General features: G+C 28.7%; 1 protein-coding gene across 2 annotated transcripts; it reads left to right on the top strand.

The window, feature by feature from the left end:
* Positions 1 to 11,572: 11,572 nt before the first annotated feature.
* Positions 11,573 to 15,564, top strand: LOC101494540 (protein NETWORKED 4A-like). 2 transcript variants are annotated; one of them, XM_004490663.4, is made up of 4 exons: positions 11,573 to 11,769; positions 12,576 to 12,624; positions 12,728 to 12,839; positions 13,492 to 15,564. In XM_004490663.4, the coding sequence occupies exons 2-4, from the start codon at positions 12,610 to 12,612 to the stop codon at positions 15,177 to 15,179; spliced, it is 1,815 nt and encodes a 604-aa protein (XP_004490720.1). In that variant the 5' UTR covers positions 11,573 to 11,769; positions 12,576 to 12,609; the 3' UTR covers positions 15,180 to 15,564. The 2 variants fall into 2 exon arrangements, with proteins under 2 accessions (XP_004490720.1, XP_004490721.1); XM_004490664.4 differs by lacking the exon at positions 11,573 to 11,769 and adding an exon at positions 12,072 to 12,416.
* The last annotated feature ends 9,314 nt before the right edge of the window (positions 15,565 to 24,878 follow it).

Genomic DNA, 24,878 nt, shown 5'->3' with positions numbered 1-24,878 from the left:
TTCCAAAATATGGTACTTTAAACTCTTTCTCTGCCTTTAAGTTTCCTGAGTTGCTCAAAGCACAACATGTTGAAGAGTTTATAGGTTACAAAGGTCCTGTTTTATCCTGACTTAGTTAGGGTTTTTATTGCAATCTCATCCAAGATGGAAAAATGCTGGTATCTCGAGTTAAGGGTAAAACCATTCGGTTAAATACCAAAACTATAGGCAAAATTCTGAACATTCCCTTTAACGGTCAAAAGTTTTGTCCCAACAACTTGTGTGAATGGGCTGATATCTCTAAGTATGATGCATATGTTGCCCTATGTCGATTTGACAGACGCACAATGGAACAAAAGCGGACTCAGGCTGGTTCCAAATATGCCCAGCAACGGTATGGAGTGGGATATCTTACCGTTGATAATCACCTTTTGCACTATTTCCTTAGCTACATTCTGGTTCCGAGGCTGGAAATTACTCCCAAATTTCGGAGTTTGAATTACAAATTATGAATTTAATGTATGAAGGTTGTCAACTAAATTGGGCATACTTTTGTGAAATCTGTTATGTTTGGATCCCGAGAGGCAATTGGATTACCATATGTGAAGGAAGTTTCCCGAATTTTGGAACACTTTGGGGTGGACTTCTCTGATGAAATCATGTATACACCCACAAAAGAAAATATGCTGGATTTGGGCGTCCTGCCTAGCATGCGGATAGTATGGAATGAGCAACTTGACTCTTTTGTGCATAAAGGTGATTATGATCAACCATCTGATGCTGCTCCCGAAGACACTGCTGGACCCTCCAATGCTGCTTCCCAGGCTGATGAAGATGACGAGGATACATCCTCTGATGATGACTATATCTCCAATCAAATGCTCATGGCTCGCCTTGATTCTTTCCAAACCTTTTTTCAAACTCAATTCGAAAATCTGACCACTTATGTCAACACTCGCTTCCAGAACATTGAAACTACTATTGCTCGCAACCATGACGAGTTATCTCAAGACATTAGTAGTTTATCTGACAAATTTGATCATTTTCACATTCCAACGGATTTTGCAATCAAATGCTCATGGCTCGCCTTGATTCTTTCCAAACCTTCTTTAAAACTCAATTCGAAAATCTGACCACTTCTGTCAACACTCGCTTCCAGAACATTGAAACTACTATTGCTCGCAACCATGACGAGTTATCTCAAGACATTAGTAGTTTATCTGACAAATTTGATCATTTTCACATTCCAACGGATTTTGATCGACACTAGGATTTTATTATGATTTGTAGTTTGTTTCATGTCTTAATTTGTAGTTTGTCTTCTGGTATGCTTTATGTACTAAGTTGAATTTTGTTAAACACATGTTGACCAAATTTGTTGTACTTAATTGAACTTGCCTTCATCCTTCGTTATGTCAATTTTTTTTATGTGTACTACTTTTATCTTTACTTGTGTGCATATTCTTGCATATGTATGTCTCTATATTTTTCTTTCTTTTTGATCATGTCAAAAGGGGGAGAAAATTTGGTATTGTTGTTGCCTTACACATCTTGTAGGTTCTCAAACAATTTTTCAATTAATCACATACAACGGGGAGTAAGCATATACTACGGGGGAGCAATGGTTCGAATTACACAATCTCTCCACAACAATAACATTTTGTCATAATCAAAAAGGGGGAGCATACATTATGGGGGAGCAATGATTCAATTTCCACAAATCTCTCCACAACAACAACATTTTGTCATAATCAAAAAGGGGGAGAATGTAAACTACAAGTTTTTGATGAAGACAAAGATCAACCATTATGGTCAAAGCAACAACCTCAAAAAGAAGCTCAAATATCTTCATTAATAAAGCTTCAAATCCAAATATTAAATGTTAAAATGTAAAGGTATATGATACAAACCAATATTTCAATTACATGAGAACAAGTCATATTTACATATGCATTTAAAGTATTTTCAAAAAGTCAAAACAACATTAACAAAGTCTTAAAAATCATATTTTTGACAAAATACATAAGTGTATTTGAATAAAGCATCCTATATTCGAATACAAAGTAAGTCAGAACAACAGTCTCAAAGTTGTATTCGACTACGACTATGTGTAGTCGAATGCACTTCAAGTCAGTGGCCAAAATCATTATATTTGTATTCGACTACAACCTTCTGTAGTCGAATACAAAGTAAGTCAGTGGCAAATTTTCACTAATCTATATTCGACTACACACATGTCTATTCGAATACAAGGTGTAATTTTTGAATATTTTTGAACGTTACAAAGAGGTGTATTCGAATACAGACATCCTGTATTCGAATACAACTGGAAGCAATACAATTTTTCAGATCTAGAATGGCTCCAAATCATTGTATTCTTTCATCAAACCTCTTGGGTCAATGGCCACGAATCTGAAGAGATGTTTATGGAGTATAAATACTCCATAACTTCAGATCAAACAACACACAATCCTTGAATCAATACCCTGAACAATTTTGAACAAAATTCTGATTTTTACAAAGTACTTGCATTTCATTTTCATATCATTCAGAAAGGTTCTCAAGTACTTGAATTGTTATTGGATTGTTTATCAATATACCTCTCCTTATTCTTATTCAAATCATATTGTATCACTTGTAAAAGAAAGTAATACTTTCTTAAAAAGTAGCTTAATCTAAGATAATGGTGTGCTATCTTAGGAGTGTTGTTAGAAGTTTGTAGCAAGAATCCCAGGGTGGGAGTTGTACATTTTCTGACAATTAATGGATCAATCTCTTGTGGTATGCAAGAGGACTGGACGTACCCTTGGTTATAAGGGGAACCAGGATAAATCTTTGAGTTCATTTATTTACTGCACCTTACTATTAGTAGACATTATATTAACTCATAAAATTCAACTACCATATCACTAAAAACAAGATGAGCTGACTATATTTGAGATGAGCTGACTATATTATGATCTTGACAGTTGTCTAAAATAATTCCAAGTCTTGAATCACGTGTTCAGGTCTATTTGAAAGTACAACAACATAATCCTTTCTAGCTTGTCAGTTTGTAGTTGCACTTGCTTAACTTGGAGAATGATCTTGCTTTATGTATTTTGTAAAGCAAAGTGTTTTGCCTTTGAATTTTGAAGTAATTCTTGTTTAGATTGATCCTCGTATATTTCTGATGAAGATATGAAATGACTTACATTTCTTGGATCTAATTTTTTCCATAAAAATCTAGTCATTCTTGTTTATGGCAAATGTGGAGACCGTTATTCGTTTTCCAGAATTATGTCAAGAACGATCTTCGTTTTACTGATTTTGATTTCTTGATTTTAATAGATCTACTTTGTAATGCTTGGTACCTATCTTGTTTTAACACACTCAAATACACAAGTTAAATACCAAAACACTTAGAATCATAATTAGAAGTCTTAATTAACCTTTTGTTTAATTATCATCAAAACATTAATTTAGGATTTTGTCTCTACACTTATGACTAAGATAATGATACTAAATTTCATTATTCTTAATACGATCAAAATATTTTTGTATGACAGGATCCCATTCAATAATCATCTCAATAAGAGAAATAATGTTTCCCTTATTTTTCATATTAATCCTCTCATTTTTTTCCATGGAATGCTAAATTTTGCTCAACTAGATATCTAACAACATAATTAAAACATCTTTATAGTGTTTTTTATTTTTATTTTTAATTTTTTATAAGATTTTAGAGATGTTTATCCATTGTTGTATTTTTCTCAAATCTGATTTGTAAATCAATTCATTTATTCATGATAGTCATATGTGCACTACTCAAATCATATTTTTTTTTTTCATAAATATGTTTTCAATCATTAAAACCTTCATTTGCTAAGTAATTTATTTTATGACTTGTACCAAATAACATACAACAAAAACAAAAAACTCTAGCAAATCTTTTGAATTAACAAGTCAATTTCTATTTTGTTTTTCTCCATTAGAACAATAACGATTGTAACATAATGATGAGAAATTCCTACCAAAAACATCTTTGAGACCGATCACATATGACATCTTTTTTAGGACAATTTCTTAATAATTCACCTAACTTCTAAGGTTATTTCATATTCTTCGATTATAAATGTCTAATAAAATTAGTTCACTAAGGTGTTCATCAACAAAAACAAGAATGCATTCATTTTCAATACTATAACTACATCATCAAAATATTCAACTTCATCATAATTATCGTCTTCATTTTCATTGTTTCCAATCAAAATATTTTGCTCTTCGATATTCCTATTTAGTTGACCATCCTCTAAATTTTTAGCTCCAAGGTTTGAATTATCTATATTTGTACCATTCTTAATAGAAATCGTAGGATGTTTGTTAAATTTTTCATCAAGTACACCCTTTTGAGTTTCAATATCATCTTTAATTTGTTTCTTTTTTCTTTTGTTTTAGATGATTAAATAATTGTTTCCTAGACAACATTTCAAACAATCAAAAAGATGAAACAATAGTATATGGATGTTGTGTTAAACCTTCAAGTTAAATTCTCAATATGTTGCAACACTTCAAGCACCAAATTTAATATGATCCTAAAAGAACATAATAGTTATCATTGTTAAAAATAGACAAAATAAATAAGCAAGATACTGATAAAAAATTGTATAATAGCTAAAAAAATTAATTGGTGAGTGAGGTTTATAGATTTTATTTTGACTCTTGTTATAATCCAAGAGATTGAAAAAGTATAAAAAAAAAATATAAATTTGAACAAAGATGATCAATATAATAAGACAAACTTAAGTGAAAAATTTGAATAAAGATGAAATATTTTCATAAAAAATATTATAACACTATCTTTTAAAAACTAATAATATTAGAAGAATACAAATAAAAGTTAATGTACTTTAACATAAAAAACGAAGAAACCAAATTTATTTTCTTACTCAAAAGCAACACCGCAACAAGTGAATCATATGCCAATTTTTGCTTATCTTGGACCTTTTCTAACTCTTCAATTGTCCACATCATTTTTTTTTTAATTTTAGTCTCCCAATTAGACTCTTCAACCGTTAAAATTACATATACAATTTTTTGATTTTATTCTATTATTTATTAAATCATATGTATTTATTTAAGTTGTCATATTTAGAATTTTGTTCAATAACTTTTGTATATCATTTAATTAATATAAATTTTATTTTAATATTTATGTATATAATATCTAAGAAAAAAAATAAATTGACACCTTTAAAAAATTGAGGTCCGAGATGGTCGCCCTCGCCCATCCCAATTACATTCAGGGTTACCGCTATTGCATATTATAATAAAAAATAATTTTATATTTAATAATTAGATATTTTATCTTTATCAACTTTTTGACTGAAATATCTCCCTCAATAATTATAAAATAAAAACTGTAAAATATTTTAAACATTCAATGTTTAAAAGATTTCTCCATTTTGTATTAAAAATATATTTAAACAAAATGATCTTTGAAAATATCTTACACGCAAGCATAACTAAAGTTCTTTTTTATTTATCGAAATTATCGTTGACGTTGATTATTTTATTTTATTTCTTCATTGTAATTAAGACCTTTAGCATCACATTGACTCCATCAAGGTATCTCACCGAATTTACAAACCGACTATGAAATTAATGATTTGTTTGACCAATTGATCGTGCTTTTATTTGATTACAATCTCTCGATGTAGGTGTCCCTACGATGATGAATAAGTGAATTGACTACTAAAATAACTATTATTTTATTTTGAAAAATATTTTATGCTTTTATTCTTTAAAAACATATTTATTTTATTATTTTAGAGATTATTAGATTAAATTATTATCATAGAAAAAAATAAAAAAAATTATTAATAAATATAGATTTTTAAAAATAATGAAAACTACTTTGTTCTATTTTTATTATTTTTTAAAATATAAACAATTACTTATTTTTAAAGTATTTTACTTTTTATTAATAAATAAAATTAACACAAAATTTATAAAATAAAAACAAAATATAATTTTATACAATAAACAGCTAGAAATGCACTATTAAGATTAATAATTCTTCTTAGCTTTAATTGTTTTCTTATATAATAAAAGATTTAGCTAAATTGAATGAACTTCATATATTTATGAGGGTTAAACAAAATTTCAAAATTCAAAAAGCATTGACAAAAATATTTATATATTATTCATCTATGACATTCCTATCCCAATAAACGATTTTTTTTTTATAAAATAATCGATGTTATGTGAATACTATTACTAATTGTGAGAATTATATTCAAGGTGTAAATTGGTTTTTGGTTTTCTTTTTACTCCACTTTTAACTCATTATTTTGAGTAACATGCTAACTTTATATTTTTTTTAAATTCAAATTTATATAGAATATACAAATATACACATTTAGTACTTTAAATTTAATTCAATTTTCGTTTAAATGATTTAAGTTTTTTTTCTTTTTTTATTTCGATCATTTAAGTTGCATTCGTTTGAATTTTTAGTTTTTAAGATATATTAAATTACACATGCAATCTTTTAAATTTAAAATTTTTATCGAATAAATGTCATAAAATGTTAAGATCTATTTGAAACATCGCAATAAGTTGACTATCAAACTACTTTGCACGTGAAATAAGTTAAAGACATTGATTATGTGGATAAATATTTATTACTTATTTTTTAAAACTATACATGAGTTTAAACTATTGTAGAAAAAAAATCAAGAAATATATACTTTATTTATAAGATTTGATGAATATTTTCTAAAAGATTAAAATAAGAAACATATTGTTGCAACGTTCGGTAGAGTTTCAAGTGATCATATATTTAGATGTCAATTTGACAAATTAAATTTAAAAGTTAGATTTATTTTTCTTTATTTTTATCGAACTAACTTTAATCGAATTACTATCTCATTCATTTCTTAAGACCAAGATAATTATTCTGATTAGTTTCGTCAATATTCATTAGAATGTGTAACAAATTTTTAGCACTCTATTGCAACATACCAACTGGGCACCCCAATCATTTAATCTTGGTTTCTCCCATATTTTTACATCGAGATTGAGATAAAAAAGCCTAACTATATAAACTTAACAAAACCTCATGAGAATAAAATAAGCCTAACGGACGTCAACGAAAAGAGTACTAAGAATTTTTCTTGAACTTTAACTGATCATCCCAATATGATATGATCATGCAATTTAGCATTGATATATATATATATATATATATATATATATATATATATATATATATATTTTACTAAAATATCACATTTTCAAAATATATTATTTGATTGTCCTATTTTTTGGAACTCAGGAGAAGATCGCTGGTCTATGGTGCGACCAGCTGAAGCCAAAGTTTTTGTTCATCTAGTTGGAGGTTGCATGCCTAGGGAGCGACCTCGCACTAGGATTTTTTGTGTGTGCTCGTTTTAATAATTATTATCTTATTTTAATAATTCTTATTAATTATTTAATAAATTAAAAATAATTAAATTATTTAAAAAATAAAAATACTAATAATTAAGTAAAATAAAATACATTAATAAATAATAATAATAATAATAATTAAAAATGATTATAATTAAAAATAATTAAACTTAAAAATAGTAAATTATATTATAAATTTCAAAGAAAATACATTAAAAAAAATTATATTAATAACATGAAACAAAATATATTAAACTAACGAAAAGAAAAATATAGAAAAAAAACATCAAATTTATGTTATTGATGTCCACCTAAATGACTTCCAGTTCCACATCTAGGATGTCGTCGAACTCGTCTAGCTCTTTGAACGAGTTGAGATTATTCTGATTCATCCTGATTTTGATCATTATCCTCAATGTAAGTTGTAGGTGGATTAGAATCATTACCACCTGCTTCCATATAATTTTGAGACTGAGGATTATACATGGAATCAAACACAACATAAGCCGACTCAAGAGTTGTGCTCTGAGTTCCAAACAAATTATAGAAAATCCCACTTTCTTCGGATAACTAGGGGTTGGTATTTCTGGCACCGACGAAACGTCATACTGAGTCGGTGGTGGATTATAACATGGAACTTCTGTAGGACATGTAGGTGAGGCGATGATAGAGACGATTGTGCTATGTTTTGTTGTTGTGGGGTTGATTGAGAGGTCGACGACATATAAGGATATGACGGCGGTTGCAAACGAGGATCAATGAGCTATTATTCGACAAATATAAATAATTTGGTGTGTTGTCTAAACCAAATCATATATTATGTGCTATGGCATAAAACACATTATACGATCTTATTTTGCAACACGTAATTGTGACACTCGTTCCAATGTTTAATTTCTTCCCTCCAAACTCAATTCCAATTATCATCAACCCCATGCTTCATGTAGATCTCGTGGTACATTTTCATGTCCTCTGGTGGTTGTGGTATTTGTTGATGGAAGCTGAACTGAAGTATGACTCTATCAGTATGATGTTTTTCAACAATATGATAACAATGCAAATAGGTACATGCAGTCCAAGTAACCCTCTCTTTTTCTGAAACTCCATGTTGGAACCTGAGATAATGTCTCCAATAGAACTGATATTTAAAAGAAACAAACTAAAGTAATTATAACAAGTATAAAAAATAAAATATTTAAAAAATTCAAATAAATGTGAATTAATATATTACTTCCTCAACCATCATGTGATCAATTGTTTTTTGGTATCATTTTATGTCATTATGAGGAACTTTACCGAAATTTAGACCACCAGAATTTATATCTGTTGAATATATTAAAAATAAAAAATATAATAAAATTAGTAATATGGTAAACAGTTGGTTAAAAAAAAAATTATTTGCAATAGTTACCTTTGTGCAAGTGGAAATATCCATGCATTGGATAATTTTTGAGCGACAAAAGACAAACGATAACATGCCCAATTTTACAACAACAATGCACATCCTCCCACAAACATTACACCGAGTTTCGTTGCAAGACATAGTTCTCTATACAATGTAGCTAAAACGGTTGAACCCCAACTATATTGAGATGCTTTATTTAAATCTCTTGATAGTGAAATATATTTTAAATGTATACGGTTGTTGGATTTGTCAGACATCAATAACCTTGGTGAAAATACAACAAGATTTGAACTGATGAAGGTCTGCGATGACGAAGATGTTGAGTTGATGTTTGGTGTTTAATGTTTATGCATAGTGGTCACAACTCGACACCATAGAGTTATATGTTACTTTCGAGTCTAGTCCTCCATCAACAACAAACATTGATCAACCATTGACCTCAAACATACCTTATCAATCCGACTTATATTCTCCATCACAACACTATGAACCATCACAACACTATAAACCATACTCTACCCAATTAGAACAAACTCATTTGAAAAGTTATCAACTCCATCATCAATTTCCTCCAATAAGTCCACAATGTGATATTCCCTTTAGTGTCTTATATACTATCAACAAGGACGAATTACGTGATTCTAGTGAAGAGGATGAAACGTATTTCGATGAATCATCTGGTAATTCTGACGATGACATTGATGTTGACGAAGATATGGAAGCAGAAGATCAACACATCCTACCTAACTTTGATCCACCATCTCACTTGAAGAGCATCAATGTAGATACTCAAGAGCAATCAAATGAATTTGATCACTTGTTCATTAACAAAGTTCCAACAGTAGATAAAACTCTTGTAGTTGGAATGAAGTTTCAAAACAAAGATGAATGCGTACATGCAATCAAATGTTACCATTTAAAACATTCACTGAATTTTGTGGTACAAAAATCAGATTTAGAAAGGTATGTTATTTATTGTTCAAGTCCAAATTGTTTGTTTAGATGCAGAGTTTCAAAACGCAAAAAGAGTGAATTGTGGGTGATTGAATGTGCCTCATACATGTACAAATTCTGCATTGTCACAAGATCATACGAAGCTCGATTCTAACATGATATGTACAAGCGTAATGCAAGTTGTGAAAGTGGATCATTTAATCAAAGTGAAGCTCATTATTGATGAGATTTGGGCTTTAAACAACTACACAGTTAGTTATAGAAATGCCTAGATGGGAAAAAAAAATAAAGGGATCAAACAAATCTATGGCAATTGGGAAGAATCTTACAATCAACTCCCACAATGGTTGTTGGTTATGCAAGCGTTTGCTCCAGGAACCAAAATTGAAGTGAAAACCATCCCAGCTTATCATGAGAATAGTTTGATAAGTGGGATATGGATATTTCAGAGACTATTTTGGGCTTTCGCATATCTGCGTTTAAATTCTGCAAACCAATAGTACAAGTTGATGAGACTTGGTTGTACGACAGGTACAAGGGAACTCTATTGGTGGCAGTTGCACATGATGAGAATGATAATGTAATTCCTATTGCTTATGCTCTTCTGGAATGTGAGACAAAAGAGAGTTGGAGTTTCTTTTTGAGAAATTTGAAAAAATACGTCACTCCACAGACCAACATTTGTTTGATTTTAGATAGACACGAATTCATTAAGAGTGCTTATAATAATCTGAATAATGGGTTGCAAGATCCTCTATCAAAGCATGTGTTCTACGCATTAAAATGCACGCACAACCTTCTCATCACTGCTTTGGTCCAATCAACTTTTTTTAAAATAGGGACATTGTTTCCAACCATGGGAAATCGACACACATCAATTTTAGCTTTTGGTCAGGTATACACAGAAACTTGCATAAATTTTATGAAATTGGAAATAACTAAATCTAATAGTCATAGAGTGAATAGTTTTAATCGGAGCAAACATACTTTCATGGTCCACGAGACATCAGTTCCAAGGGAAGGGCGACCAATTGGCCATTTCAATGTAAAAATTCCTAACAAGTGGTGCGATTGTGAGAAATATCAAGTTAAACATATGCCTTGTTCACATGTCATAGCAATATGTTCTAACATAAAATATGATTATTGGAGTCTTATACCTGATGTGTACAAGATGAAAAATGTACTAATAGTCTACGACGACGTGTTTCCACTCATATCAAACAAAGAATATTGACGAGAATATAAAGGTGTATCACAATTCACTAATGCAGAGAGTCAAGAAAGATCGCCCAAAGAGCAAATGCATTAGAACAGAAATGGACACTACATAGAGAGTACAAAGAAAATGCGAATTATGTCGGGTCTCTGGTCATACTAAGAAACATTGTCCAAACTTTGCGGGCACATCTACTCAGATTTGATGTTTTTTTTTTAATATATTTTTTTTGAAATTTATAATATAATTTACTATTTTTAATTATAATTATTTTTAATTATAATTATAATTATTTTTAATAATAATTATTATTATCATTTGTTATTATTATTATTATTTATTAATGTACTTTATTTTACTTAATTATTAGTATTTTTATTTTTTAAATAATTTAATTAATTTTAATTTAATAAATAATTAACAACAATTATTAAAATGAAAAAATTCTGAGTTCTTTTCGTGTGGAACAAAATAAATTTTAAAAATATATCACCTTTAATCTTTATAGATTTTTTCCAATAAAAAAAAGTAGGAATTGACTAAAGAAGATGGAAGAGAGTGGAGTACTGGGATGTTTATGGACATTAAATAGAACAAACAACAAACTTCCTTCCCGGCCACTTTCTTTTCTTTTCTTTTCTTGTCCCCACTACACATAGTCACCTTCCTATGTTTAACACTTTCACACACATTTCTCTCTCTCTCTCTCTCTCTCTATTCCCAGATCCATTGCTTTTTCTCGCACCTTCTTCTACTTCCTCCATACACTCCCTTCATTCAGGTAATAATAACTTAACTCTTTCTTTTATCTCAAATCACTTCTACTAATTATCATTATTTGCAAAATTCGGCTGTTTTTGTACTTGTCTGGAGTGAAATAATTGTTTTATTCAATTTATTTATTAAATTAAATTAAATTATAATTCTTATCTTTTTCCGATTGAATCTTATCTGTTTGTCCGGAGAAGACACCAATTTTGGACTTTTCGACAAAATCAATAAAATTACAAAAATAACTTAACTTCTCAACTGTATATTTATATAAACAGTTACGATTACAATAATAATTAAATTATTTTTGTTTTCTTCGTCAATCAAATTATTTTTATTTTATACAAAAAATAGAGAGATTTTTTTACGCAACAACCACGTCTTGGAGCGGTGATTGCGCTAGGACGCGTGGATATAGCTGTATCTTGGATGCGCCCAGTTGTTCTTCATATATCCAGCAAATGAAGATAATAAATAAATTCAAAAATAAAATATTCACCAAAAATGAAATAAAATAATAAAATTGGTCAAAACCTTGGTTAAATTTTTTATTATTTATTATTTTGATTTTTAAAATTGTCCGCGCGAAACTCACGCCTTTCTTGTTCGCAGTCTTTTCGTTCTGGGCCTGGGTCGGTGGAATACAGGCCCATGTAGGTGGGGTCCACATTAAATTCATATGAATTTTTTAAAATTAATATACATACTATATCTTTTGAAGTCATCTTCAAATGTTATGTTAATTAATAATTATTTTACTTGATTGTTGAATTATTTTTTGTCTTACATGTTTTGGGTTTATTGTTGATAAATCAGAGTTTTAGGAGCTATCTAGCACTTTCTCTGGAACATGGCTGCTTCTAGGGTAAGTGTCATGGAACTTGAGCTAAATGCATGTGTTTTGTTAATTTATTATGTTATTAAAGTTCATTTGCATATGATGATGTTTGGTTCTTTTGTTATATTAGGTTCAGTCTAGTAAGCAAATGAAGAGGTTGGAATCAAGGAAGTCACATTCTTGGTGGTGGGATAGTCATATTAGTCCAAAGAATTCTAAGTGGCTTTTTGAAAATCTTGAAGGTAAGTTAGCAACTACAATTGAAATGCTAAAACTTTTAATTTGATATTAGATAACCTCAAATAGTATGCTTTGTAACTTTTGAGTGTGTATGATATGTAAATGTATTCATATGCATGTGTGTCAGAGTTTATACTTCATAGCTAGAATCATGTCCTCTACCCACAAAGTACCACTAGCCAATGTTAAAAAATCCGAACTGTACTTAGGGTATGGTTCAACTGCTTGAACTAGGGCGAAACATGGTCTAATGGCTTAAATAACTGAACCGTAGTTCAAATGGTTGAACAGTTCGGTTTTTAAAACATTTCCAGTAGCTTCCCAGTTGGGATGTTTTCTAGCATTCTGTGTCAAAATTCAATCTGACTATAAAATATTACTGTCAACTAGGCAGGGTACCAATATTTAGAGTGCCTTATAGTTCTCATTTTTATAGTTATATGCTGCCACTTTCATAATTTTTGCTGGTTTCTTATGTTACATGAATTCCTAGTCCTAGGAAAAAACTAGAAAATAAATATTTGATTTTTTAAAGTAAATTATTAATATTTGGAAGGATTTAGGGGATTTGTGATTTGAATGATAATTCCATGTCATATTCATATTTCATCACATTGTCACCGAAGAAATTGACAAAATCATCTTTAACCTCAGAGATGGACCGTAATGTGAAACGAATGTTGAAGCTTATAGAAGAGGATGCAGATTCATTCGCGAAAAAAGCTGAAATGTATTACAAGAAGAGACCAGAATTGATCGCTTTGGTCGAGGAGTTTTACCGTGGTTACCGGTCATTAGCAGAACGTTATGATCACGTGACCGGTGAGTTGAAGAAAAATGTACTGTCTGATCTCCAATCACAAGGTTCAGGTTTTTCAGACACTGGCTCTGAACCGTCCTCCACTCTGCCCTCTCCAAACATGGCTCATCGTAAATCTAGCAACCGAGCTTCCGGGTTTGATTTCTTTCTTGGATCCGGCGGAAATGGGTCTGATATAAACCAAAACGACAGAGATGAGTCCTCGACTATGACGGATTCTGAGGAGGAATCTGATGATTCATCGGTCAACAACTATTCAGGTTTCTCGCGGAACGGTAGTGATCCGGGGATGAACAGAAGAATAACCGAGTTGGAAAATGAACTCCGTGAAGTAAAAGAAAAGCTATGGACACAGGAAGGGGAACACACAGAGGTTTCATCGAGTGGGGCAGGAAACGAGAATGTCGAAGATGTTTATGTCAAAATTAATGCATATGAACAAGAACTGATGATTGCGAACGAAAAGTTAAGACTTTCGGAAGAAGAAATAAGTAAACTAAAAACTCATCTGGAAAACTACAGATCCTTGGATTCAGGAAATATGGATGCCGGTATTGAACTCAAGGCATTGGAAAATCAAGGAAGCATTTATGGTGTCGATAAGGAATTATTTGAGCTGAGTAGTGACACTGCGTCACTCGTGGAGGAGCTTCAAATCACCAAAAAAAATCTCAAGGCTTCTGTAACGCAAGTTGCTTCACTGAAAACTGAGGTCAATAAATCCTCTGAAAGAATTCAGAATCTGCAGGATCAACTTGACTCGGCTCAAAAAGACATTGCTGCTTGGAAAACCAAATTCAACAGTGAGAAAAGAGAGAGCACCAAACTCCAAGAAAGACTTGTGAGGTTAAAAGCTAGTCTATCAGACCGCGATCATGAGATCAGGGACTTGAAAACCGCTGTATCCGATGCCGAGCAGAAAATCTTCCCCGAGAAAGCTCAGTTGAAGTCCGAAATGTCCAAGTTGTTGGAGGAACAGACACATTTAAAAGAGCTGATCAGAGAATGGGAATGTCGTGGTCGATCTTTTGAAGAAGACATCAGAAACATACAATCTGAAAAGATAGTGATGGAGGCAGTGCTCAACAACGGAATTGAGCTTTTAAAGGCCGAGATTGAGGAGAGAGAGAACAACATAAAACTTCTCAATGTAAGCCTCGATACCTTAAAATTAGAGAGAGATAATCTCAATGTAGAAGTAGGTTCGCTCAAGGAAGATGTGAATTCAAGAGATGGTAGGATTGAACATCTCGACCGACATTTAAACCAACTACACATGGAACATGTACAACTGATTTCCGGAATGGAAGAAGCACATAGACACATAGAAGAGATGAAAACAAAAGCTAAGCAACTCGAGGAACAGGTCGAGAGACAAAAAACCGAGATTTTTGAAGCAGCTGAACAAAAACGTGAGGTGATTCGGCAACTTTGCTTCTCGCTTGAGCACTATAGAAACAACTATCATACGCTTCGACAGCGTTTTATCAGGCATAAAAGGGTTCCCATTTTGGCTGCTTAATTAGTAAAAATCTTAAAAATGTGATTTTGTATATTTTTGCTATCTTTAGTTCTTTGTAATTTGAATGTCTTTCTTATGCTTGTGGTTTTAATAATGTATATGAGACAATAAGGTAATGAGTACTGAGAAGTGATAACCATGTTTTGATGGTTTAATCTGCATCTTATGGTCTTTATGGATACATAAGGTTAAGATTTCATATAATGATGCTCATCTGAATTGAAAAGAGGTCGTGGAATTGATCAAAGTTAGAAGATGGTTATGGATAAAAAGCAAGCTTGAAAAGACATCATTATCTTGTATTATGTTTACTCTATTGTAACATTATTTTCATGTTATGTTTGCATTTTTTTTATATTATAATGAAAATAGTCTTCTATGTGAACGTAGTTTCAATGAAAATTTGGTGTATATTTCTAGTCTAATGTGAATGGTTGCACAAAGTTTTTCATGTTGAGTTGCAAGTTAACTTTTGCTGACAATGAATGTAAAGTTTCTCCCAAAAATTTGGAGTCTTTAGTACCTATTTTGGTAAATTCCTTAGTGCGATAGAATTCTGCAAAAACTCAAATTCAAATTTTGAATTAACTTAAAGGAGTTCCTAATATGGTCCCCAATTTATAGGGTCCATATGTGGTCCTCAAATTATTACCTACTATAATAGGTTTTTTTTCGTAAAATTTGTGAGAAAAAAAAAAGTAGTGTTATTTTAACTAGGCATTATTATTTATTACCATCATTGAGTTATGTTAGTTGTTTGATGTTGCAAAGTGTGGGGATTCATGTTGATACATGAATAATAAATCACCGGTAAACTTTATATAAATTGGGACCATATTAGGAGCTCCCTTAACTTAGAATAATTAAATAATTAAATAATTGAATGTACTGTATATATTCATTTTGACTACTTTAGTTATGATTTGATTATCACATGTATCCTCTTTAATTTATTTATTCAATATGGATGCACATGCTAGTTTTCAATTATCACATGTTATCCTATTTAATTTTTTTAATTCAAAATGATTATCACATGTTATCCTATTTAATTTATTTATTCAAAATGGATACTTAGTTTTTAAGATCAATTAATTTAATTAAATGATCGATATAATTCTAGCTGAAAGAGTTAAATTTCTACGCAATAAATATTAAAAAATATATTCACATTTATTATCTTCAATGTATCAAATAGAATTAAGACAATAGTTAATTTAAAATGAAGTATGATTCGTAGAAATTTAAATTTAAATAATTTTATATGTCTATATTTTTGTAAATAGTTAAATTTATGATAAATTTGGAGGCATAGGAACTATTTTTCATTTGTGCGAATAAAATTGAAATTAAATCATTTATGGTGAATAAAATTAATTTTAAACAAATAACAAAATTAAATAATTACCGGATCAAAAAGTGTTTTACATCATATATATATATATTTTTAAAGAATAAAACTCTAATCTCTCCCGTAAAAGAATCATCATACCTTAATTAAATAAAATAGTAAAAACTTAGAATATATTGGGATTTATTTGTAAATTTTTTAACAAATAGAATAAATATAAAGGAAATGTTGAAAAGACTAAGAAAATGAATAAAAATAAATTAAATGATTATAAAGAATGTTACGAAACATCATCCACCAAATAATGGTGGGAGTTGCAATAGTAAACTATTTATAAACAAATAATCAAATACTTAGACTGTTACTATAATTACTAACGTACTTCAGTTAAACATTTACTAAGAACTAAATTTCAGTATAGAAAACTAGCTACTTCACACGTAAGAAGAGGATTGATGCCACCAAAAATAGCACAAAAAAGATTCCACTAAGCATTAAAGGATGAGCAAACTTCAACAAAGCAAAAACGAGGAAGAAAAGTGTTATGTACGGCCATGGCCCTGGATTAAACTTAGCATTTGCAGCTTGGCTGATCGTGAGATCTGGCGCCTTGTGAGCACCACATGTCCTACGTAGTTTATCTTCAATGTTAATCTGTCAAAAAATATAATAAAAAAAATAATGAAAAAAAAAGTAAATAAACACGTTTGAGGTTAATGGCTTTTTAATTTATTTTATATTTTGAATCTTTGCTTATAATATATGTTTTTTACTTATTAATAATATATGTTTTTTAGTAGCATAAATAGTTTTTTCAAGTATATAAAATTACTTCATAAATTATTTATATTTTATTTAGTATTTTTTTGTTTATTTCAAAAAAATAAATAAATATTATTTTTAAAAAAATTACAAAGAAAATTTATTATTTTAACGTAATATAATCATTTGGTTATATGTTGTATATCAAATATTAGATATGATAAATTAATCTTATCAAATTTATTTTTCAATACACATCAAACACACATGACATGATAAAATATGGTCAACATTAGTAGAAATTCATGTACAATTGAAATACCTTAAATTTAAATATGAGACATGATATTTAATATAATAATTTTTATTTATTTTAAAACTTTATTTTTAAAAATGTCTAAATTTCTATCACATGTCATTAAAGAAATACTTTATTTTTATTTGTTAAGATAGAAAAAGACTACTACTAAATTATTGTACTTTTTACAAGATAAAATATAGTTGCATGTTTTAAGAGTTTCTTGTTATACCTTGATTGGAGCCCTAACCTCACAACATGCCAATGCTATTAACATTGATAAGGTTAAAAACATGATTAGTGTGGTTTTTGTAGAAGACATGATGCTGTGACTTGCGATTCAGACAAGAAACAAAGTTATATCAAAGATAATATGAGGTTATAGAGTAGGTGATATTATTTGGTAACTTCTTATTTATATGGGCTTCGACATAAATAACAAATCATGCTTTTCTAAAAACATGGTTTTTAGTAGAAAAAAACTTATATATTTATTTTGTTGAAAAAGTCTGATCTATAATTTATGGTAAAGAAATGGTAAAATAATTAATTTCCTTGTTACATACTCTGTTTGATTATATCATTTTTACCTTACTTTTTATTTTATTGGAACACTTTATTTTTTTGACATAGTCTCGATTCAATTCTAGAGTTTTTAATTTTTAAAAATACATTATGTTCAATATTAATTGAATATTCAATTAGGAAATTGGTATGGAATTTCTTTGTCATGATTAATTTTTTTGACGATTTTTTTTTATTTTTTATAAAAACTCAATTAATTAATTGAGCATGATTATTTTTTACCGTTTTTATGAATTTTAATATGTGATTTTAATTTAGTAGTTCATAATTTGTATTGAATGGAGAAATTAAAACACACACAATATGATATCTAGTTCTTTTATAACACCTATGCACGTGTTTTTTTTAACCAAAGCGAACGTTTCTTATTATATATCTTTTTCTTTTGACAAGGTTTCTTATTTTCCTTTTTTTTTTTTTGTGATCGTTTTTTATTTTACTTTAATATCTTAATTATTTTTGTTGCAAATTATTTAACATTATTCTTCTTAATACAAATAATTTGGCCAATGAAAGGAATATGAATGAAAGAAATATTAGTTATAAATTGAGAAATTATAAGATAAAAAGTGAGTAAATTGTTCATATGAGAAATATTAATTATAAATTGAGAAATTACGAGATAATTAGTGAACATATTGCTAACATGAGTTATTGAAATCGTAATATCTAAAAGATGAAATTTTTTATATAGTTTTTGATGTCGCTTAGAGTAGTTCAAATGTCTTATTTCATTTTTTGAAAAATATAAAAAAAAAAAATTTAAAAATGTTATTTCATTTATTTTTTGGATAATAATCGTTCTTAAGTCTTATCTCAACTGACAAATGTCGTTGGATGGGTTAATTATAGTGAAGTTTACTAGATAATTAGTGAACATATTGCTAACATGAGTTATTAAAATCGTAATATCTAAAAGATGAAATTTTTTATATAGTTTTTGATGTCGCTTAGAGTAGTTCAAATGTCTTATTTCATTTTTTGAAAAATATAAAAAAAAAGATTTAAAAATGTTATTTCATTTATTTTTTGGATAATAATCGTTCTTAAGTCTTATCTCAACTGACAAATGTCGTTGGATGGGTTAATTATAGTGAAGTTTACTATCTCTTTTAAGATAAAAATAAAAAGCTAACAACAACAACATAACACACAATGTATGGTTGAAATTAAAAGAAATGATCTCTCAAGGGGATCTAATTCGCATTTCAGAATTAAATAAAGAAAACCACAGTTTGAGATAAGATAACACCTCTATATCTGAATTTTTTACAACCTTGACTATAAAATGGGTGGAATTGGATAATCTTAGCCCCAACCTACATGCACATGTATTTTGGTTAGGCTAAATTACATCTGTGGTCCCTTAACTTAATTTCAGGTAATGTTTTAGTCCTTTATTTTTTTTTCCCGATTTAGTCCTTTATTCCTAAAAATATCAAATAAAGTATGAAAATATGAGTTTATTTGAAGATTTGCGTTACGAATTTGATAAAATTTGTATTATATTGAATAATATAATTAATTTTATGAATTTTGATTGAATTTTTTTTTGAATTTTTGTATAAAAAGGGATATCATTGTTGAAATTTTAAAACATAAAATATCAAATTGTCACTTAAAATTAAAATAAAGGACCAAGTCGAGAAAAAAAAAAGATAAAGGACTAAAACGTTACCTGAAATTAAGTTAAAGGACCACAAATGTAATTTAGCCTTTTGGTTAAGTATACTAAAGAAGATAGAGTTATAACATTCTTGATTGGTCTTAATTACCATTTTGACATAGTTAAATCTTAGGTGGTTGTTAGAGAGCCATTACCTAATATAAATAAAGTTCTTTCACTTGTAACGCAATAAGAAAGGCAGATGACATTGCCCACAGTTGAAAATGCCAAGAGAAAAAACTTGGATAAATCTTAAGCCTTTATCAATGCAACAAGTGACAAACACAACAAACGAAAGGGTAATACAAAGCTATGTACATATTGTGGGAAAATAGGACATACTATAGACATTTGCTATAGGAAACATGGTTTTCCACCAAAGCCTAAAAGTGAATATTTCTCCAATAATGCATATGGTGACCAAGATGATGACAAAGTTCATGATGAAGAATCTGATTAGAATGATATTATCAAGGACCAAACACCTTTCACTCAAGATCAGCCAAAGAGCATTTTGTCGCTAAGTCAACAAGCAAACTTGGAAACAAGTCATTCAACATACATGTTGGTTCTTTATTAGAAGTTGGCCTTTCCCCTTTAGAGGCATCAGGTAAACATTTCCAATTTCATAATAACTCCTAGATGTTGGATTAAGGGGAAATTGAACATATTTGTTTTAAATTAACAACTTATCATGATGTTTTCAAGATCAAGTCAATAAATATTAAATTGCCAAATGGAAATACTACTAATTCTAATTATGTTGGCACCATTAAATTTACTAATAAAAAGATTGACAATGTTTTACATTTACCTTAATTTTCCTTTAACTTGATCTTAATATCAAAACTATGTAAATCTTTAAAATGTTCCACTATTTTCCTTACTAAAAATTATGTTATAGATTATATGAGGACAATGGAGAAGATTGGTACATCTAATCTCATAGATGAGCTATACTATTTTCAAGTTTTAGAAACTAGAAGTTTCAACACTTATGGAAATTATACAAATAACATTAGGACTATTCCTTCTTCTACCATTTGAAATTTTAGATTAGGGTATACCTCTGATAAATGCTTTGACACTTTAAGAATAATTAATCCTTTTATCAATTGTAGCAAACACATTTGTGATATATGTCATTTTTCTAAGCAAAATAGATTGTCTTATTATGATAGTGTTCACAATTCTTGTGCTCCTTTTGATTTAGTCCATGTTGACATTTGAGGGTCCTTTAATGTCATTTCAACCCAAAATTTTAGATATGTCTGAAACATAAGTCTGAAAATAGGCAACAAATACATAATTTTGTAACTATGATTTCAACTCAATATAATGCCGATCTCAAATTTTGTGCAATGATAATGGTGTGGAATTCATGTGGCCAAACTTTTATTCATCAAGAGACATAATTTATTAGACCAATTTTGTAGAGACACCTCAGCAGAATGAGAAAGTTGAAAGAAAACACCAACACATTCTTGGTGTAGCTCATGGTCTATTGTTTTAGTCTAGCTTACCTAAACAATTATGGTCTTATGTTATTGTTTATGATGTTTATTTGATAAATAGGATACCTACTTCCTTTTTGTCTAATAAATCATCATATGAATGCCTGCATAATGTCATTCATAATTTAAATACTCTAAAAGTCTTTGGATGTCTTTATTACGGTTCCACTTTAATATCTAATTTTTCCAAATTTGATTATAGGGCAATACAACTTGTCTTTCTAGGTTACGAACCAAGAACATAAGGATTCATTCTGTATGATATGCGAATATAAATTTTTTTGTCTCCAAAATGTCAAATTTGAGGAGCTGTTGTTTCCCTAATGTATTCAATTGTCAGATGACAACTCATCAAACAATGTTTCCCCATTAGTTTTTGATTATGATCAAACTACCACAAATATAGATAAGTTAACAAACAAACATTATTGAGCATATCAATAGTGTCACACCCTAAACCGTAAATTAATCTTTAGGTTTTTTTTAAAAGAAATTGAAATTCTTCAAGAAAACATATAAACAATCAAAACATTATTATAAGGTAAAGAGTATCACGTAATCATTTAATATGTCACATTAATCCAAAAATTTCCATCAAACTTAATAACTCAAAGTCATAATATTAGACAACAAAATTCCTTGGAAGTGCGTGGAAATAAGTTTAGAATTAATTGGAAATATAGACCCAACTCAATGTGACTATCAGAGCAAGAATCCCCAAAATAAAAGATGTTCAAAATTCACGTTAATACAATTCATATAATAAGAGTTTCCAAAACAAGATGACTTCCAACACTCTAATGGGTACAACTCGTTTGCATCTATCGAAAACGCCAAACACAAACAACGAGAGGTGAATTTCGAAATCATGTAACAAAATAAGTTAAACAATGAGAACACGCAAGTAGTCAAAATATCACAAATAAAGAGAAACATTCAAGAACATAATATCAAAAGTTAATCTAACTCAATCACAATAAAATAGTTACAAGGATGAAATGTTATGCATGTCCTATACTCTATACTTTTTCACCATTTGGTACCATTCTACTCTGAAGTACTTGGTTAGGAGATCTTATACTATGCCACTAGAGTGGACGAACAATTCATGAATGCTCAAGTCCTCATAGATCCCCTCAACTCAACCGAGACACATATATGTGACGGTCGGGGTACTCTTGTGTTGCACGGTAGCTCCCGACCTTGGGGAATAATCAAATAATCCATTTAGAAATTCCCCACTAGAGATACCCCCAAGGTCTATAAGTCTTACCTTATAGTTTAACTGTAGTCCTCCATGATCAGACTCATTCAATTGTACTTCCATAAATTACTAGATTTATCAGACACTTCATATATGATGACAAAATAGTCATCACTCGAAAACCTACAACACCTATCTCGTATTTATTCAATTATCACAACTCAACAAGTCTTAGTTTGAATTCAAAATATTCATCATAATTTACATCATTTTATATGTATATCAGTTAATCATAATAAAATCCCAATATTTGGTTTTCACCACTCACAATGTACAGTCTAGTCCTATCAATCACAAAATAAGAAATCAAGCAAGTGGTGCATTCAAGTAATATCACAATTCCAATCAAGTAGAAAAGAGCATTCAAATACATATCATTCATACAATAACAATTAGTGTAAGGTTTCATAAAATCAAATAACATGCAATCTTGATGTAAATTAATGCACGACAATTCTATATGTTTATAAATTATATTTTAGTCATCACTATTACCATTTATATGTTATTAATTAATTATTATTACTGAATAGAGACGACCGTACATATTAAGCCTTAGTTGAATCTATGGGAATTACGACATTTCCGTTCATTCTGTGTTATATTATACTCATAAAATCGAATCTCCTTTCACTCCTTACCTTGATTGAAGATTTTTCCCAACGACGCCAATCTGCTTATTTAATGTGTCGTGTCTTCGTCAACCATCGTCTCTATTAATCCGGAGAAGTAATAAAATAATACAACAAAAGAAAAAAAAATAAAAATTAATTACTTGCTAAAAATAAATAAATAAATTGATTACTATTTGTACTATCATCCACAATTATATTTAGAATTATACATATTTATGATTATATTAATATAGGAAAATTTCTTATTATTATTATTATTGTTATTATTATTATTATTATTACAATTATTATTATTATTATTAGCATTATTATTATTATTATTATTATTATTATTATTATTATTATTTAAAAAAATAGAGTTATACATCGTTAAAGAAATATCATGTAGGCATGATTTTTGATATTAAAATAGATGATAGTATATCAATGCAATTAGCAATGTTGACTTAGTGTCTAATGCACGCTATAATACTTTGAATTATAATTAAAAGAAACAAAAGGCTTTATACATACTACAAATTTTAGACTCTTTGATATAACATAAGATTATAATTGTAAAGCATATAAATAGAATATACATGATCATATAATAATTAAAAACATAAAAAAAAATTATGCACAAGATTAATATAAACTAGATTATGGCTCGCGCGCTGAGCGGATATTAATTAATTAATTTTATAAGTTTTATAAGTAATATTTTATGTATTATAAATATAGCTATCTTATAATATTACTTTATTGATTTTGTAATAATTGAATATGATTAGAAAAATTAAAATGAAGGAAAATCATGTTTATCACAATCATCTAATTTAATTTTTTAAATAATTTGTAAAATTCGTATGATAACTTATTATATAGGATAATTGTTTGACTCATTGTACTTTAATTATTAATTTATTTTTCAACATATAATCGTACTTGTAGTTATTTGATGAAATAAAATGTAAAATACAAACAAAAAAATAAGATGTAAAAAATATTAATGTTGAATTATATTGTAGCGTAGCTAAATTTATTTGTTTTATTAGTATGATGTTTTAATTGCGAGTATGAGAAGTTGTTATAGAAAAAAATTATTGAATATATTTCATTAAGAGTTTGTAAAAAAAAAAAGTTGGTGTGGCATCAAAAGTCTTTTTTAAATATATATAATAGATAATAGATTTTAATAATTGGAAATTATTTTTTTAACAATTTTTTATAGATTCGTATTTTATGATTATTTTTAATGAATTTGGGTATTTTCTTTCAAATAGAATATATATTTTTACTTTATAAAATGTTACTACAAAAATGAATTGACATAAATTGAAAGTAACTATAAATGGATTGACTTTAATCAGTAATTGAATTTTTAATGTACAAAATCATTACTCTGGAATAATATAATTGTTCGATATTTTTTATTTTAAAAAAATGTTAATATTGAATTATATTGTAGAACATATAATGATAATTTGTGTATTTTCTATCAAATAGAATATATATTTTTATTTTATAAAATATTACTAAAAAAATGGATTGACATAAATTAAAAGTAACTATAAATGAATTGACATTAATGAGTAATTGAATTTTTAACGTATAAAATCATTACTCCTAATAAATAGTATTTATG

Source organism: Cicer arietinum, chromosome 2 (assembly GCF_000331145.2).
Source record: "Cicer arietinum cultivar CDC Frontier isolate Library 1 chromosome 2, Cicar.CDCFrontier_v2.0, whole genome shotgun sequence".
Classification (NCBI taxonomy): Eukaryota; Viridiplantae; Streptophyta; class Magnoliopsida; order Fabales; family Fabaceae; genus Cicer; species Cicer arietinum.
Note: the sequence above shows the minus strand (reverse complement) of the source record. Positions and strands in the feature narration are given on the sequence as shown.